Raw genomic sequence first — 19796 nt, 5'->3', positions numbered from 1 at the left:
GGTAAGGAGAGTCCTTCAGTGTGACAGGATCTGAGGAAGAACAAGACCCGAGACAGGGAAGCCTTCCTTGTAGACTGGGTCGCTGCAGGATAGGGAATGCCTGCAAAGGCTCATCTCTGTGTGCTCAGGGATGCAGCCTGAGGGTAGAAGAGTTGCACAAGCACACAGTGCTCAGGACGGCAGCTGTGGAAAAGGCGTGGGCCCTGTTACAGGTGGGTCTCCAGGATCAGAAATCCTATCCTTCCACCATCAAGGCCCCCTGGAGAACCAAAGTTATTCCCAAGATGAGCTTGAGCTAGAGCCACACAAAGAGGTTCCACATCCAATAAAGGACATCTATCCACATATGAATACAACTGCACCTTAGAATATATCAGAACCTATGAATACATGTATAATATGTATCTTCTATACATACATACATACATACATACATACTATACACTACACAGACAGACAGACAGACAGACACAACGTTAGGATGGGGATATATATATATATACTAATATACCCAGGAACTCTGAACACACCATATGAAATGTCCTGCGTAGCCCAATCGATCTGAGTCCCATGCAGGACTTGTGCATCAGTCTGCACTTGGGCAAACTCATCTACAATAGGGTCTGCTTCCTAGTCACATGCTGGCCACCTTCATGGCTCTGCTGAGTATGGTACTGAAAACGGCAGAGTGGCAGTATTGAAAACTTTCACGCTGATGTCCAGTCAAAATATCCTGCATGGACCACTGTAAGCCCGACACGGCCTGCAGAATACAGTCAGGTGTGGCAGGCACCTCATTAGTGCTACAAGCCAGCCAGCGATAGGGACTGAAACGGGTGTGCTCTAGGTATAGATACTGCTATGAAGCCAGGGGGAGAGTCACAGCAGCAACAACACACAAGAAGATACTAGCGGTGGGGGTGGGGTGGGAGGGGAAGATGTTTTTAAAAGGTGAATGTTCTGAGTGTGCGGCGGTGGTGGGGGGAAGGCCTCTCCCAAAAGGCTTTTGGGGGGAGAAAAATGTGCATACAGACCCCAGGAATCTGACATGCATGCTCAAGCCAGTAATATCATATAGGTAAACGTTTTACGTTTTAGCTCTGCAAACTGATTACTGGGTGTCTGTGTTAAAGAGACAGATAAGGACCAAGGAGCTATCAGGAGAAAGCCTATGCAGACCTACTTGTATAATAATGAGGGAGGTCAGACCTACTCATTCATTTATTCATTCCCTCACTGCCAATGGTTTACTCTTGTGAGATACCTTTGAACCACGCAGACTACATCCATGCAGTGGTAGAGTGGAGTACTACATACACATCAAAATGGTGCCCTGTATTTGCTTTCATGGAAGACCGCACGTGACCTATCACTGCAGAGGTGAGCGGGTGTGAGACGTGTTGTCGGTGGAAGCACCAATGCCATGTGCACAGATGCATAGGCCTGTACTCTGACCATGCACAATCAGGGGGCACTTTCAACTTACACGCAGTATGCTTATTTTAAACTTTTTGTTAACAACTGCAATTTTAAAGTATTTCAGTTTTTAAATTCGTAATAGCTCGACAGGGTGGCAAAACCCAATGGCTAATTCTCAATCTATGAAGTTCATGGAATGGAAACAAACATTCCCACCTTAAAAGCGCTCACTGTGGACAGAATGACTGGATGCCTACCAGAGTAAAGCTGAGCCTGCTTTCAGCCCTTACAGAAGTCATGAAAGTAACGCACGGTAAGGAGAACAGTTGCCCGTCTTCTAAGCTGAAGCCTGTGTTTTTTACCTCAGCATGAAAACCGTGGTGAATGACATCGAGGCCTGGCTCTGCTCGCAGGTGTTCACAGGCAAGCCTGAGGTCAGCTGCAGCCTCTGTAGTTCAGGTTTTCACAGACACTCCCTTGGCTCACCCCCCTTTGCCACTCTCATTTATGATGCTACTTCATAAGCAATGTGTACTGTAATGCGCTATAGAACGGAGAGCCCTGGATTCACAGGTAAGGGAGTGGAAGTCTGAGGGCCTGGCTGCCTTATCTCCCTCTCAGGGGATCTAACACCACTGTCCTCAGTGTGAAGGCAGAGGCGGGGAGGCCCTTGCTACCACCTCTAACCCACATACTCACATGTAAACTGGGGTGGTAGGTCAGCACACCGTTGTCGCACAGGGTGACATACTTCTTTTTCCACTCTTTGTTCAGTGACTTGCCACTTCGCTTCAGCAGCATGCCCTGTGGGGGAAGAGGAGCCAGAGAAAGGTCCCGAGTGAGTGGAGGAAGGCGTACGAGACACAACAGGATTCAGAACAAGGCAAACTTTGTGGGTCTGCTTTCCCACGGAGCATTAGCCTTGCTGTCAGACTGAATTTGGGTTTTCTTCTCTTTCATAGTCAACGGTATAGGTGATACTTGAAATTTGAACTCTGCAATAGACTCTTCTCAGTCCACTCTTGATGGGCAGCTGCAGTGGACATCCTGGCTGTCCACCAAACAGCCCACAGAACTCAGTCACACTGAGTGGGAAATGCCTAATGAAAAGGTGCTTTGATTCTTCGCTTGTTGGTTTTTGTGGCACTGGGAAGTGAACACCGGGGCCTTGCCCATTCAAGGAAAATGCTCTACAGTGCTCTACAATGCTCTGCCATGCCCCAGCCCCGACCCCAGTCCCAGCCCCTGCCCCTGCCCCAGCCGCAGGAGTAACATTTTAAACACAGAACCTAAATTGCCTTCTCTGATAAGAAGGCAGCAGTGATTGTTTCACCGTAATTTTATAAACACTACAATTTCATGTTACAATTTCTTTACAGAATTTTAATTTATTCAAACTGAAATTCCATTTGCAAACTTTAGTAACAACACTGGGTGGGTGAGCAGTGCGTAATTCACCGCGATCGATTTTTAATGAAGTCCCATTAAGATTTCTGGGAAAGCTTTCAGAATTCGAAGTTGACATATTTTGGAGCTCACATGTGGCCTAGCCTTCCCTGGATGGCTGCTGCCGATGTGGGCCTGGCCTAAGTGCCAATTCCCAGCAAATCCTCCACCTGTTCACAGCTTTCCTGGGAAAGGACAATGGATGAGCAATCCCGAGTGGGGGTCGGTCAGGCCAACACTCCAGCCTCGGGCTCCCTTTCTTCTCAGCTGCAGCTTTCCTGCCAGGCTTGTCCACTCCTGTACATTCTAACTCTGCACACGTGCAGAGAGGAAGGCTCCTGCCCGTCAAGAAACTGCCGCAATTACGATGCTGAGAAGGTGAGTGCCTAACACTAGCTAATTAAGACAGTCTTAGGAAGCAGGAAGCTAAGGTTCTCAAATACACCTTGACCCCTTGGGGACAGAGGCAGCCTCCCTGCTTCCTGCTCCTGCTCCTCCCCAGGATCTGCACAGGAGACAGGAAGAAGCTCCCTCGTCAATTACCAACACTGTGAGAACAGGGCTGCTTACTCAGACCGTAAGCAGGCTTCAGATCCCAGCCTGAGCATCTGGTACCTGTTACTGGGTGATCCGAACAACCCACAAGTGGACCTTTGGACGGCCATGACTCTGCAAGACCTTATCATGTAAAGAAAGGTCGTGGCCAAAAGTAACCCGGGGGCGGGAGGAGGAAATGTTTATGTGAAAACTAAAGTGGCAGAAGCTGCCTTGTGTGGTATAAATGGACAGGAGAAATTAAGTCACCCCCAGAGACACAATAATAAACCAGCAGCCTTTATGCCCCCAGTTCTTAACCCAGCAACACAAGGCCACACCCAAGTTCTCCCATGGCCTCACATTTTCCCATCATCCACTTCAGATGGAATTTCAACAATACAGAGGGCTGGGGGTCACTGCAATGTCACTGGAAGATTAGGGCGGCTGCAGGCTTCAGAAGGCCATGTCCCTTCCTGCTCAGGCAAGCGCCTGCAGATGTCTAACACAACTCCTTTGGGAGGCTCGTGGGCACTTTCATGAGCCAGCCCTATGCTTCTAATTATCCTTTCACTAGTGAAGGCTACAGAGAAAAAGAGGAGAAACTGGCCAGGCTGGAGGCATGTGGAGAGGCCCTCCCAGTTATCTGGGGACTAAAAGGAGTAATCTATTTTTTAAAAAGTCTTTTTTTTTTTTTTTGGTTTAACATTCATTTCTTTATCATTTGTATGCCACTGTGTGTGCAGGAGCTGGGTCAGCAAACAGTCTGCAAGACTCCGTTCCCTCCTTTCACTATGAGGGGTCCAGGGATTGAACTCAGGTTAGCAGACTTAGCAGCAGATGTCTTTACTTGCTGAGACATCTTGCTGGCTCCAAGTTGATCAATTTTGTTGCTAGGAAAATAATGTCACCAGGATGGAAACATGAATGTTGACAATCGTGACTAAATCATCCCGATCCTTAGAGGACACAGCTGCCTGACTCTCTTGTGTTAGCTCAACACTGTAAGAGGAGGTGGGCCTGAGAAGACCGACCTAAGGGCCACCAGCCCTTGGCTTCCACTGACTTAAAAATATCTCCTTCTACCTCTGAACTTCAAGGTTCCAGGAGAGACTGAGAGCCCCAACTTTCCTGTTCACACATCCTGTCTGCAGTCAGCAGGGCCTTGAAGGCCTTTTCCTCCCATGGCCTAGTATACTGGCCTAGTACCTGGCTTCTCTGAACACCAATGTGCTCGTGCTCTCTTGCTCACCACCAGCCACAGGCTAGAGGCAGCAAAGGCAAGGAACACAAAGTTTCCCCTGGGGACAAGACTCTGGGTCACACACAGGCAAGCTCATACCTAACCACTGTGAAGGGGCAGGCCCCCCATTCCCACCATTCCCTAGTTTTCAGTCACAGTGAACAAAGTGTTCTCACAGCAGAAACTCTTGAGTGTCTCAGCCATTGCCCGACACAACATCCACAGCAGGCACCAGTGACGGGGTTCCCTCCAGAGCAAAGTAAGATCACATGGCTGTGAGGAAGGCAGGCGCCTCTCTGCTTTACAGCGCTCCACAGTTTGCAGAGATGCTCTTCAGCCACTAAGAAGTTGCAGCTTAGCTAAGGAAAAGGACTGGATGGCCCTTCTTTCCAGGCTGGCCTGGAGACCCTGCCTGACTCTCAAATCTCCACAGAACACAATGTATTCAAGTTGGGCACCGTGGTGCATGCCTTTAATCCCAACAATAGGATGGGAGAGACAGCAAAATGTCTGTTGAGTTCGAAGCCAGCCTGGCTTACATAGTGAGTTCTAGAGCTACAGTAGTAAAACTGTCTTTAAAACGAAACAAAAAGTAAGCAAACAAAACAACTTACAGAAACTATCATGCATTCAGAGTGAGAAAAAGCAGGGTCACCACTCTATGGGCTGCAGAAAATGTAAATGCACTGCTTAGGCCACACTGCATCTGCCTCCACCCTGAGAGCAGGCAGAAGCACCCAGGACTCTCAACATTTCTCAGGCAGGAAGAAAACCAGTGTGTATGATGGGAATGAATCTCTTCCTACAAGCAAACTCCAGGGGCAGAGTAGATGGGACTGAAGGAACACTAGAAAATCTCCATCATGTCACGTGCTTCTCTTGTCAGGGTGTGCAGTAGAGAAACAGAGGGCAGGCTAGCCCTGTCCTGTCCAGTTGTCTCCTCAGTATAAGAAACACTGGACTTGCTTCAGAAAGCTTAGCTGAAAATACTGGCAACATCTCAGGAGATTTCTGCACAGAACATGTTATCAGTTTATCCTGTCTGCAGGATGCCTGCAGGAGGGCTTTTGGTTTGAGACTTTCTGACAAGAGTCCTGGCTGTACCAGACACTGGTTTCTTAGCGCCTGAAAGCAAATATGGAAGGACCAGAGAGGTAACACGGAGCAGTAGAGTCAAGAGACAGGTAATTCAATGCTAGGCCACAGGCTGCATGAGAACTGTACACAACACACTGAGAGTCACTTTCCAACACGCAGTAGCAGCTTCCTCGATAGAACAGGTCTTCACAGCACATGGTTCTGTATGAGACCTCAGCCAGACAGCCAGCACGGGACTGGTCAAGTGGGGACATCCTGCCCACACAGTGCTATTATTCAACGGTCTCACAAACACAAGCCAGTTCCCTTGTGAGTGTCACCAGGCCCGGAGATTCTAAAATGTAAAATGCATTATGATGACCACTTTACAGCCAGCAGACACAGACGCAGGGCAGGGTAATGGTACAGTGAGGTAAGACCTAAAACAAAGAGAAACTTCCTTCTTGACAGCTACACACAGAGGCTGGAGGAAGACACCATCTTGGGACCAAATGTATGCCTGGGTTCTCTTGCAAACATCAAGTTTTCAACAAATCCTAGCATCCTTTTTGGGCCCATATCAACAACAGTTGTTCCCTAATTTGTTTCCACTTTTCAAGGCCATGCTCATTTGATGGGGTATAATCAGAGTTGTCAATGAACCCCAATTGATGATGCCCAGGCATTACATGATTAAAACATATCTTCTTCCTTCTGCAGTTTATCCAGAGCGGCAATCACTGTTTCAGTCTAAAGAGCTACATGTTATACCATAAAGCTCTGCATCTGCTAGGACGGTATGTTGTGCCATCTCTGCTTATGGTCCTACAAGCTCTACTAGAACATGGAGTAGCCAGGGAGTCCCAGGGTGGACAGGGCCTGTGGTGGGTATAGAGTTCTATGATCTGCCAGCCCGAACTCTCACCCATTGATAACAACCAAGACAAAGTGGCAAGCCACACAAACAGCTCATTTGAAACACTCAGAGGACACAAAGCCACAGTCCCGCCAGCCAGGAGATGACAGAGGCCGGAAGGCTCCTGGCTGTCTAGACACAGGCGGCAGCTCCCATCAGTGCGTGCAAACGGCCCTTATGATTCTAAGTCTCTTTGAGTGGCTTTAACCTAGGGCAAAACTGCATGGCAGACCGTCAAGATGCATCCTTTGTCCATCTCTCAGACACCAATCTGGTACCCGTGAAGACAATCCTCAGTTTAGAGGGTTCTTGCCGGCCAGCATAGCCATCCATCTGAGAACGCTTTATTTCACATTGGGGGGGTGGGGCAGGGGAGAGGACTGCTGCATCATTTATTTGGATATTGTAAGCTTAAGGATGACACCGAGTTTCACTTAAGAGACTGGCGTGCTCCCTGCATGTGCAATCACTGGTCTACAGAAAGCCAGCGTGTGCAAGCATCTGCCTGCTTGCACAGAAAGCCGGAGAGCACTAATCCATTGTGTAACTCCATCATCTTTCAGTGACTGAGCTGCTCAGGTGACTCAAATCAACCGATTGCACCCAAGGAACATGGGACACTTGTTAAAGTCCATAAGGGGGCCAGAGAGATGGCTCAACAGTTAAGAGCTATTGTGCATCTTTCAGGACTCAAGTTTAGTTCCCAGCACCCACATGGGATGGCTCAGTCTTCTGTATTTCCAGGTTTGGTGGCTCTGACTTCCTCTTCCGGCTCCTGTCAGCACTTGCGCTCACATGCACCTACCCACATACACATAAACATGATTTTTAAAAAAAAAATTTTTTTTAATCTAAAAAAATAAAATAAAATAAAATAAAATAAAATAAAATAAAATAAAATAAAAGTACAGGGAAGTTCTAACTTTGTAGACCCCTGTGTGACTCCTCCTTGTCCTCAGTTATGGTGTCACAATAGATGACAAAATGACTGTTCTCTTGATCAGCCCATTCCAGGGGTGGATAATGCAAATTGGCATCCTGTATCACTGTGTATGGAAAACAAATAGTTCCTGGCCTTGGTGTGGACTCAGTCAGTCAGGAAGCCAAGAATAATCAGAAATGTTAGTGGAGCTTTGTGGGGAAGGACACATTGTCCCCTGAGGCTGGGCAAGGGGGACCAGGCCACAGGCAAGCAGAAACTTCAGTACACCCACAACCCAAATGCCATGTAAAATTCCATCATGGACCTGTGTACACAGTGGTAGATTTTCACACTGAATTCTGAAAGGACTGTTGGCCCCAACTATAGGGAGAAGAAAGGGCCAAGTGAGTTTCCGACTAGAGAGGTATAGAACATGATCCCAAATCCAAACACCACCTGTAACAAAAACAGTGTCTTGGTGCTAGCTTCTTCTACCAGTGCGAACCAATAGGGGAAGACCTGGCCTCAGAGCTTAGATCAAATGCAGACAACAGTAGCAGATGAGACCAGGAGTGAATGAGGGTCTTATGCAAGATGTGGCAGTCTGATCCTTTCTTTAGACCTGGGAAAATTTTCAATAATATGTCAGTTGCCCTAGTTGGAGCTAGGGATGGTGGCAGGTTTCTGTGCCACAGAATGGACTATACCTTGATCCAAAAAAGACCATACAACCTTGAACTAAAATACTATAAAGTTCAGAATGAAGCCTGCTCGCTGGACCCTGAGTCTAGGTACATCAGGAAGGAAGCAGGACGAGGTAGCCACACATCCCCTAATACAGGTCATCTCTTGAAAAAAGAGAAAAGAAACAAGGACCCAGGATTCCCTGTGCCCAGGGCCGGGTATGTTAGGAACAGGTATCTGGCTGAACTTCACAACTCCCGTGTGTCAGCTATCACGTGTGTCTGGTTCCTTTCTACCGTTTTACAATGTAGGGATCTGTTGTAATCTGTCACTGGGTCACTGCTACATGGTATGTGAGTGTAATAATTCAGTTCATCTCCTAAATCCCCTGCCTCAGACAGTGAGAGCTGGCCCAAGGACTTCATCCAGGTGTGCCAGTGAAGGGGACAACATCATGTACTTCCGGCCTGAAGCTCCAAAGACTTGAGACTCTGGGGATGCTGGGATGGTCATAGAAGACTTGTGAGAACCCAGCCCTGGTAGTGTTTGAACCCAGATGGTCCTGGTTCAATTTAACTAGTAGACTGTGGGGTCATCTGTACTAGTTCCATCCTCAGCTTGACAGAGCTGGACAGATCTGGCTTCATTCCCCCTGGGATATCAAGATTGTCCAGCTACAGGCGGTGGGATGGGAAGGCCCTGAGACTGCCTGAAGGGAGCACTAGGCACCTGAAGGAAGGCCTGAAGGAAGGCTGTCACTGCTGTCTTGCTGACCTCTGCCCCCTCCTTTCTGAAATTCTGTACACGTGAGTGAAGGACTTTGGCACCCCAGCCCCAGAGGTATGTAGAGTGCACAGAAGAGCCGCTGCCCCCATAACCCCAACAGTCTGGTAAATAAATTTAAATTGTTTTAAACCACTGGGATTTGGTTTGATTGCATAGCACTAGGTAGCCAAAACACCCAGGCAGTGACAGAATCAGGCACGTGGGCTTCTGCTTACGGCCTGGGGGCTTTGTGGTCTCCCTGGGAACCACTTCCCCAGTAGTCCACCCATAAGGCTCCGCAGCTTCTGTGTTTGTTTAAGAAACTCAAGGGTTTTTGTGACAGCTCGCATTACTCCTTGCAAGTGGCCAGTGTTCTTTAACTGCCTCACCTGATTCACTGACTCACTGTAAAGACTGCAATTCAAATGATCTACAACCAAAACCATCAGGGTCTCAGGAAGGGATGTGTCCCTTTTTGCTCAGGTGTCCTCTGTGGCACAGCAGCAGAAAGCAGGGCTGTCTACCACACTGCAATCTCTTTATTCGTCATGTGTGTGCTTCTAGTTCCAAGAGGTCATTGAAAGCCAAAAGCAATGTTAAGTGTACAAGCTTTAAATAACTTACTAAGTTAATGTAATGAATGTAAGTGAGATCTGAAATCCATCACTCACTGCTTGCTGCAGCCCCAAGCTGTGATAAAACACCACTCATAAATTTATATTAAAACTCTGCTCGATAGCAATTATTTACCAACAAAGATTTATTGACTGCATTAGAGGCTGGGGGTCTTTCCCAGTCAAATCAGCCTTTGAGTCTCAGGGGCTGAATAGCGTTGGTCTCCATTCAGACAAGGTTTGCGGTGACAAATAGGGAACAGTTGATGGCTGGGCTCCACCACAGTAGTGGAGCACCAGCTGAGACACGACCACTCATGCAAAGTACAGATGATCAGCCGGCTCAGCCAGCCCATGTGCCTTCCTTCCAGGCAGAATGCCTGTTACCTGGTTTAACACACAACTGGCCCATGCATGCATGTGTCTGGTTGAAGAAAATCACCTAAGAGATTGAGCAGGGACCAAAAACTGTGTCTCTGAGAGAGGGCTGATGGTTTTTTCCCCCTTAAGTGTAAAAGGTAGCAGTGTGGCAGGAATGTGGGAAGTTTGCACTTAGTCAAAAACAAGTGAAGTTTATTAGACGTACGTACTACAGAGCCAGCAGCTCCGAAGGCTGAAGTGTCAAGATGACTGTAGTGAGTCTCTGAGGGTGCACAATGAAAGAGCTCTCAGAAACGAATGAAAACCCAAACAAACAAAGAGGATGGTTTGGGTTCTGTGTGGTTCTAAAGCAAGCCAGAGTCATGTCTGAACCACTTGAGAAGATTCTCATTACAGGAGCTAAAGGCTTCTGTGATTTTGAACGTCTCAGAGGAACGTGAGCTGCTCAAGCTGACATCCCAAAGACCTGGCTGCCAATCACTGAACTGATAGATCTACAATAGATGTTCTCATTCTAATTAAGGGTTCCCTCAAACACTGTCAGTCAGCCGGCTATCACTGTGACATATAATCCCCAAGAGGACCAGCTTATGAGGGAAGGTTTATTTTGGCTTCTAGTTCTATGAGTTTCATTCCAGGGTCTCTTAGCTCCATTGCTGTGAGCCTCTGACAGAGATCATCATGAAGAGGGTTCATAGTGGCCTGGTCACCTCACCAGGGTAGCAAAGCAGCAGACAGGCAGAGATGGCTGACTTATTATCTCCCTGCAGGGACACACACCCAGTGATCTAACTTTCTCCAGATGGGCCCTGTGTTTTCACAGTTCCAGCATCTCTCTACAGTGCCACAGGTTGGTGACCAAGCCTTCCAAACATGGGACTTCAGGGACACTTATACAAATCATAGCATGTGTGTTACAAGTGGCTGTAAAAGACAAATGGTAGATGTTTGAAATTCCATTGCCAGAAACCTGGCTGGCACAGGGCCTGAGCTGGAAGTGCCATGTTTAATGTGTTTAATGTGTCCCCAGCATCCAAAGCACAACTGGTCCACCCTATTCTGCCTTCTCAAGGTGCAAAGCAGCCGCGTGCAGGTAATGATATCTATGATTCCAAGGAGAGGCCTGGAACCTCAAGGCATAGAAAACGATGACACTGCACCTCTGTGGAGGCCTTGGGGGTGGGAGGGAGCTAGGAATCCCTCTTGCCAGTCAATCACTCTGGCACAGCTGGAGTCAGTGCTGATCCTGAGCATTATTGAATACTTACACCTGACCTGTATCAACTGTAAGGCTTTCATGGCCTTTATCTGTTTGCATCGTGAGAAATTTAAGGGCTCTGTGATACCTTAAATTATGCCTCTTGCTGCACTCAGAAATGGCCGGGGTTGATCTAATAGCTGTACTTCAGTTACTGATGCATCTGGGAGACTGTGATTGTAATGACCCCAAACTAAAGCCCATCAGAGTCCCAGGCGGGCGCTTACGTTATGTTGAAGCACTGTCTTTGGGGTGACAGAGAACAGCAGCAAATGGTACCTGTCACTGCAGCCTCTTGTCATAGGTGATCCTAAATCTTGAATACAGTTAGCTTTCTTATATAAATTTTTCTGCATGAGTGTTTTGCTTGCATGTGTATGCATACAATGCATATGCCCAGTGTGCCCATAAGTCAGAAGAGGGCACTGGAACCCCCCAGAACTGGGCATGGTTGTGAGCTACCATGTATATATGGGACGCTGAACTTGGGCCCTCTGTAAGAGCAACAAGCACTCTTAACCACCGAAGCATCTCTCCAGCCCCTAGATAAGGCTGTCTTAAGAGTCTCTTACCCAACACTCTCACAAAGGGTACTGATGCTAACATGACACAGGACCGTGGCTGGCACACACCACCAGCCAGTGGGCTGAGTCTGACTTTCCAACTGTGCTTGTAAACAGTTTTATCAGAACATGGTTGAATTCAATATATCCTATACAGAAGAGATAAGCAATTCAGGATTGGTATTTTTTCTAGTTTCTTGTGATAAAACTCTTACTAAAACCAGCTTTGGAAAGGAAAGGATTTATTTCAGCTTACAGATTACATTCCATCATTGAGGGAAGTTAGGGCAGAAACTCAGGCATGAGTCTAGTGGCTGGACTGGAGCAGACACTTCTGTGGAGGAATGGTCCTTAATGGTTTGCTCAGCTTACTTTCTTAAGCAACCCCAGGACCACTTGTCCAGGGGTGTTGAACTGCCTACTGTAAGCTGGGCCCTACTACATCAAACATTAATCAAGAAATGCCCCACAGATTTGTCTATGGGTCAATCTGAGGGAAACATTTTCTTTTATATTTCTGGTTGTGAGCCATCTCTCCAGCCCAGGAAGCATTTTTTTAATCAAAGTTTCCTCTTCCCAGAAATGTCTATATTTGTGTCAGATTAACAAAAACCTGCATAGCCTCACAGGCTATGGTGCCTGTCTGCTTCCTGGTCTTTTCCAGAGGGGTGGGGGGCTGGTTGAAACCTGTCACAGGACAGAAAAGGATAGGAAGAGTCCAGCAGCCATCTTGCTCAAATTTGTGAAAGTCCATCCTTTCTCTTGCTTCCTTCCCCACTCCTGACGCCCATCTGTCCCTTGGTGCCCACATGGAGCTGCAGGGTCATAGGCTCTGGGCTTCACAGTTTCTGCTTAAATAAGCAGAGACATTCCTTAGCAGCAACTGCTGCCTCCATTGCCAGGTTTAGCTGTGCCCAACCTCCTGGTCCAGAAGTGGGAGTCCTGACCCTCAGCTCCCCAGAATGCAAATGCTGACAGGACCTCTACACAGGCAATTACATCGAAGTAAGGCCACTGTTGGGGGGGGGGGCTCTATGAATACAACACATGTCCTTATGACAGGGAAATGGAACATGAAGGTAGCCAGACCAAGGGAGAGGTCCCAGGAGAAACCACTTCTCATCCCTCCATACCTGATGTCTAGCTTTCAGAGCAGTGAATAAAAATTGTTTAAGCCTAAGCCTAGGACTGCTGCATACTGTCTTCAAATGATCAACACACAGGCGTATGGATAGGCTATGTAGTGTTCCCGGACAGGATACAGTCAGCACTAGACACGACACAGGACCAGTCTGGTGCTCTCACCACACACAAATGCAGGTTGCATGATCTGCCTTCAGTCTCTTGCCCAAAAGGAACCATGTTTGCTGGTGTGTCTCAGGCGTTTCATGCCGGCCCAGTCTACAAGACATATATGGTATGTTTCCTTGTGGACTGGCTCCGCTTTCAGATCTCATTTCAGTACCGCCCAAGTGTAGGGTCTAACCCTAACTGGCACCTCATGGTGTGCAGGAAGAAAAGATGTGGTAGAAATGCCAAATCACTGTGGATAAAGATTAGCTTGTCATCCAAGGTACAACTCCTCTTAACTGGCTAGAGTCAATCAATAACAGAAATCATTAGCTGTGTACAGGGAGACAATCCCAATTACCTGGCGTTTCCACATGCCCCACGAGAAGGAAACTTCTGGAGGGCCACTTAATAGGTACTCAGATGTACTTTCTGGTGGCTGATGCCCAGCAGACATAAGCCCCACCCTCTTTTAAATCAGTTCAACTTTCCATCTAGTTTAGAGTGTTTCCATAGAAACAGAAGGGATGCCTCCAAACTGTGCTTTAAAAAAAAGCAGGACCTGACACTGCACAAGCAGAGACCTCTTCCCCAGCCTGCCCAGCACAGGGCTCAGGTGGGGGAAGGGATACAGTAGATCTTAACCAGCTCCCTGGTGACCCTCCCCGCCCCCCACCCCGTTCTGGTTAGTAATATTTCTGTCATTCTGCCAGGTTGTCGGGTACAAAGGGTTACACTTTAATTGAGCTGTCAGCATCTCCAACCATCCTGTAAAGCCCCGATTATGCACGGCGGGGTTAGTGACACACTGGTTATTGTGGATGCCCTATTTGCGAAAGCCAAACCTGCACCACACACAGGTCAGCTCACCCGCTCGACCTTCCTGTCATTAGCCGCGTCTATTCCTACCTCACTGCTGAGAAAATCACACGGCACGGGCTTCAAAGCGCAGGCTGGGACTGGATTCGACCAGGAGCTAATCACCCACAAATCCAGCTCAAATGGCAACAATTGGCTAAACTGCTCCCCTCTCCAGAGCTCAGCAGTAATTTGGGATCATAAAGAAAAGAATTATTCAGCTAACTGCCCCAAAATGTATGCTTTGTGACCGACACACTTCACATTTTAATAATGATGGACAGAGAATCCAATTTAATACAGTCACCCGAATAACAAGGCCAGGCACCAGGGCCATAGAGATGGGGGAGGGGGTATGCTGTGCTCCCTCCCCCGAGGGGAGAAAAACAACCTGACCATGAGCGTTGCTGGCACCAGACCTGCCTGGTGCAATGGAAGCTCAGTCCAACTCCACCGTGGATGGCAGGAAGGAGGGGGAGAGGAAGAGGGATAGAGGAAAAGGGAGAGGGTGCACTAGCAGAGAAACTATTATATAGTACAATGCAAAAGCAAGACCCTCAGGAAAGCCCAAAGCCATGTACCCTAGGAATCAGCGCATCCCCAGCATGCCTGGCAGATTCCATGTTGACTTGGGCAGTAATGTCTCCACTGGTTGTGCTGCTTGCCTTTGCTTGTGTTCTCTTGATCCCTGTTGGGATTTTCAGCACCATGGAAGCTGGTTGCTGGATCCACTGGCTGCTAGGGATCACTCCTAAGTGTTGCTCTTCCATGTTGCACTACGATACAGGAACCCTTTACCACCTCCCTGCCGATGACCTGCTCCTCCTGCCCTGGCCAGCCTGGAGGCCAGATTCACAAATGCAACCAGCATCTCCATTCCTCCTGATACTACAGAAAATCAGACTTAGCACCTCTGCCCTGCTGGCCTAGGAAGCACATGAATGCACCCAGCCAGTCCTACACAAGGCTACAGTCAAGCCCCTAGCGGGATAGTGTGAGTTCTGCAAAGATGCTAACGACTCACCAACCGCCATGGCCATGCCACAGCAGAGAGGAAGCCTGCAAAACCAACAACAAAATCCCGCTGCTGCTTTATTCCAGCCGTGACCCCTGAACACCACCGGCACTGCAGGTATCACAGGCGCACAGCGACAGCCTATCGATTCCCGTGGGAACAGTGAGTCTGTACGCTCGGGCACCACCTGTTAGGAGTCAAAAGCTAATGCGTCAGGTGCGTTATGGGGTTGATGTTTAATATCTGCATAAAGCACTTAGTGTCTGCCACATAGGAGATGCGTTCTTTGTCCACAGCCCACGCTTTCAAATATATAATATTCTTAGAATACACCCTATGCTAGCCTTCTTTCGGTCTCTCCTCTAGCTCTGGGATTTTGTTGTCGGCATGTCTCTAGGGAGCTACTGCTCATGTCTTAGAGCCCACTGCTGTTTACATCATACTTATAACCCAGGAAGGTTCCAGCTCCCCTACACTGTGGGTTTCACTGTGCCAACGCAAAGGCAGTTCCTCTTCACTGCCCTGACTCAAGACGTTGCTTGAGTGTGGCTGCAGAGTGTTGTGAGTGTCTTAGTGACCCTTCCTGCGGCTGTGATAAAATATGCCAACAAAAGCAACCTACAGGAGAGGATGGGGTTCATCTGGCTCACAATTCAAAGCTCCAGTGTAACCGTAGGGAAGACAAAGTGGTCCTATGAGGCAGGTGGTCACATGGCCCCCACAATCAGGAAGCACAAGGTGATGACTGCATGCTGCTCAGCTCCCTTTTTCCGGTCCAGGATCCCAGCCAGGGAATGGCGCCACCCACAGTGGGCCTGCCTTCCCATGTCAACAACCCTTCAAGATGATCCCCCAAAGGTACATCCAGAGGCTCATCTCTCATCTCCCAAGTGATGCTAACTTCCCTTAAGCTGACAATAAATATTAACTATCATGGGGTGTAAGCTGTACTCAACCAAGCACTTGCAATGCTCCTAAGCACAAGAGGCACCACACACCTCTTCCCTGGCCGCCTCAGCTTGAAGATTCCTTGCTGAAGACATGCTCTAACAGTGCCATCTTAAGTTGCAACAACAGGGATGGAGCGTAGCTTGTGTCCTAAAAAACTACACTGGACTGCAGAGGCTCAGCAGGACTGACTCCTGTGTTAAGTAAGACATAGAAGCAACATTAACTTCGTTTCTTGTTTTTTTCTAATGTAAAAAAAAAATCCCTGGAAACATCAGGTGAACTAAAAAAAAGGTTTTCTCCATTCTGCTGTTCAGACAGCACCAGCCCAGTGGTTTGGCCTTCACCTGTAAGTTACTGGCTTTCTAGATAAGCCCATTCTTACCTTGCTAATTCTATATACTAGAAGCCTTACAAATAAATATCCCTCGCTTGACAAATGACTGAAGGCTTAGAACCATTGCCACAAGTAAGGGCTAAACATCGATGTCAGGAAACGCAAACACCAAGCCCAACTCACACTGCCTGTGGGTTCCATGTACCATGGCAATAAACAATTACTCACATACATACACATATATACACATTCAACTGCATGCCCCTTGCACTACAGGACTGGTAAGAATTACATGCATGGCAATCTAATCAGACTGTAATCTCTTGTGGTCTCAAAACGGTCCAGTGCATGTAGTCCAAGTATACCCCACAGCTGGAACCTTCCTGGGTTATAAGTATGATGTAAACAGCAGTGGGCTCTAAGTCATGGCTAAAGGACAATGAAGCAGAGCCTGCCCTTCAAGACTCATCTCCCTGGATGCTGACCTAAGTACACAAGTAGACAAAGGCAACTCAATCCAGACATACTGGAATGTGGAGCATAAACCTGTCAGGGAAGGGGCTGACCTACCTCCTGGCAAAGTATGGATCAAGATGTGCTCAGACCAACCACCACATTTAGTACTTAAAAACTTAAACCAGAGGAAAGTACTGGGCTCCAGGTGGGCATTCAATTCTCTCCACCCGCCCTGATTTCAGATAGTACTGCAGCTCAGGAGCATGCCCCACACAGCACAGCAGGCAGCACAGAAGGGCAGCAGGACCATCTCCAGCTGCCCTGAGCTGCAGCATGGGTGTTCCTATATCCCACCCTGAGCAGGCTGACAGCCAGGTCAAGCTAAGCGATTCATCCGAAACTTGAAAATGTTCACGGATTAGAAGTGGAATCAGAACCCAGAAGGCATACCGGATCAGCAGGTTGCAGCCTTCCAGGCTGTGTGCGCAGAGCTGCTGATGGACACTGAGGCACAGCAACTTTGAGTGTTTAACCTCTACGGCACTCACTTGCTGTGGAAGACACGTACCCGCCAGATGACACACTCCTCTGACAAAGGGAAAAGGCACAAATACAGGCACAGAAGACTTTCAGAAGCATGGGACAGGGTCCTTGGCAGCCCCTACTCTTCTGGGCAATTCTCTCACAGACTCTAGAGTCTTCTCCACTAGTTTCATGTAGAAAGGCCAGCAAGTAGGAGATCACACTAGACTGGGCTTAAGTACAGGCAGTGACATCCCCGAGACCAGGCCTCAGAGAAACAAAACTACACACCACAGTACACACGCACACTCACACTCCCCTCACTTTACAGGGCTGTGACTACTCCCAGACTGCCAATGGTAGTGGACAAGTGCCTAAGCCTGTCTGGAACAAAGGTAAAGAGAGACTAAGCTAGCACACAACACACCCTGCAAATCACGTGCGTGAGAACAACAGCTAATACCTTATCTCTATGGACCATCCCTACAGGAACCCTAACACAGGAAAGTGCTGTTGCTACAAGCAGAGAATGTGGCTTCAGATGATGAAAAAAACTGCCATGATGTCCAGAACTCCACCTTACTGATGGAAACACATCCTGATGAAATATCTAAAAGCAATCTAAAACACACACAGAAGAGGACACACGATCAGACATCACTTCAAGTCCTCACCTGCCCACTACTGGTCATGGAGGAGGGTGGAGGCAGACCAAACAAATTCTTGGCATAGTTCACTTTTCAAAATGAACTGGAGTGGCCCTTCTTGAGAAGCCGATTGTTAATCAGGGCGCCTGATGATGAACAACTGCAAACCTTGCGTCAGCAAGTTAAAAATGGCCTTATTGTTTCTGTGTGAGAATCACTTAGCACATGCTATATGTAGAGACTGCATTTCACGCCCCATTTAATGTAACATATTAGTGGATTCAGTCATCAAGGAGCAAGCGTCCCTTTGCCTGGCTCAGATATTGGGAGGGCGTGGGAGGGGCTCCTGGGTGCGACCAGAGAAGAGCTCAGAGGTTCCCTGACTGTGCACGAGCAGATAGTTGGCCCTCCTCACTCTACGGGCCTGTCAACAGTGTTAAGTAATTACATGCCAACCCTGCAGCAGCAAGTCTTAGCAAATCCTGAGTCTGTAAACAGAGTTACTAATTGAACCATGTGCTGTTCTTGGTCTAACTTATTTGAGATTACTCAAAAGGACCACAGCATAGCACAGCCTTCCTGAAATTATTTGACTGATTTCACTTCAGCATTAAAGATGTCAGAAACACTTAACAGCAGAAGCAGAGTGCATGCTGCCACAGGTCTCTGCAAAGATCACTATGTTAGGAACCTCTTAGGATCTCAGCCCAGGGTCCAGTATGATTCCCAGGCTGAGGACAAAAGAGCCAGCTATTTCCTGTGCTGGATTCCCTTTTTATTTAACAGTATTCATCCTAGATATTGCTACCAAGTCTCTCTCTGTAACCTGGGACCAGAAGACTCACAGGCAAGAAGGTGGTTAAGAGACCTGCATGGTTTGTGGAAGGAAGCCTGTGCACACAGAACATACAATCCTCTTGGTAAAGCAAGTACTGCAACTCGTGAATTCAACTTAACCAGGACAGAGCTCAAGGTAACAGAAGTGGTGCTCAGAGGGTGGCTTTCCGAGGGAGCTTGCAATTATATTTCCCTTTTCACCTTGACTGACAGGATGCTCGGGCGAGCCACGTTTTAAATAAGTGTGTATTATCTGATTTAATGCTCTTTCTTTAGCTTGTGTAGTGTTTTAATGAGTGCCTGAGTTACTTCCTGCGGGGAGAGGAGGAGGAGGCCCCCAGGGAGAGGAAGGTGAAGGGTATGGCTTGCCTTCCCACGGCTGAGAAGCTAGGCAGGTGGGTGGGTTGGTGAGGCCAGCCTGGGCCTGCTCTGCAGACCTGCAGTAACCAGCGGGCAGAGGACTGGGCTGTCCTAGAACCCAAGGCACGGCTCCTCAATGCCCACAGAGTGGCTGCTGAGCATCGCATCGGTCTTTTGAGTAGCTCATGGTGCTGCGAAGGGCGGGTGACAGCTCCTCAGACAATAGTTCAGAACTTATTCAGCAAAGCTTGCTATTTTTTTTCCCTTCAAAGGTTGAAGTTTGTTCTGCAGATAAAAGCAATGCCTTTGGGAAAATAACTCTAAGGTTTTCCTTCTTGACAAATGGAAGTAGCTCCGAGAATCAAGTCACCATTGTGCAGGGTTCGGTCAACTGTGGAAATAACAGGAAGGCAGGGGGAAGACAGAACTTTTAAAGAAAAAGCTCAGGGAAAAAAAATAAAATAAAAACAGGCAGCTAGACAGCCGGTGCCAATTAGTCCCCCGTACCTGAGTGCTGGCAGACCCAAAATAGTAGCCAGCTTGTTGAGGAGAGATGCGTCCATTCTGGACAGGGAGTGAACAAAGAAGGCCTGCACATCTCAGGCCCTGGCATCAGTGTGGTCGGAAAGGGCACTTTTTCCCAACCACAGATCTGTTCTTTGGCTTCAGTAAACACTTCCTGTTTCACTTAAAAAAAAAAAAAA

The 19796-nt window shown here is 48.0% G+C and overlaps 1 protein-coding gene across 7 annotated transcripts in view; it reads right to left on the bottom strand.

Annotated features, from left to right (window-relative positions):
- Positions 1 to 19796, bottom strand: part of Agap1 (ArfGAP with GTPase domain, ankyrin repeat and PH domain 1) — a 435940-nt gene that overhangs the window by 163418 nt on the left and 252726 nt on the right. For all 7 annotated transcript variants that reach the window (XM_021160509.2, XM_021160592.2, XM_029480713.1 and 4 more), the window contains one exon: positions 2119 to 2223. In XM_021160509.2, the coding sequence (XP_021016168.1) occupies positions 2119 to 2223 (105 nt within the window). The remainder of the gene's footprint in view (positions 1 to 2118; positions 2224 to 19796) is intronic.

The sequence above is a fragment of the Mus caroli genome, chromosome 1 (assembly GCF_900094665.2).
Source record: "Mus caroli chromosome 1, CAROLI_EIJ_v1.1, whole genome shotgun sequence".
Lineage (NCBI taxonomy): Eukaryota > Metazoa > Chordata > Mammalia > Rodentia > Muridae > Mus > Mus caroli.
The sequence above is the reverse complement of the archived record's forward strand: the minus strand, read 5'-3'. Positions and strand labels throughout refer to the sequence as shown.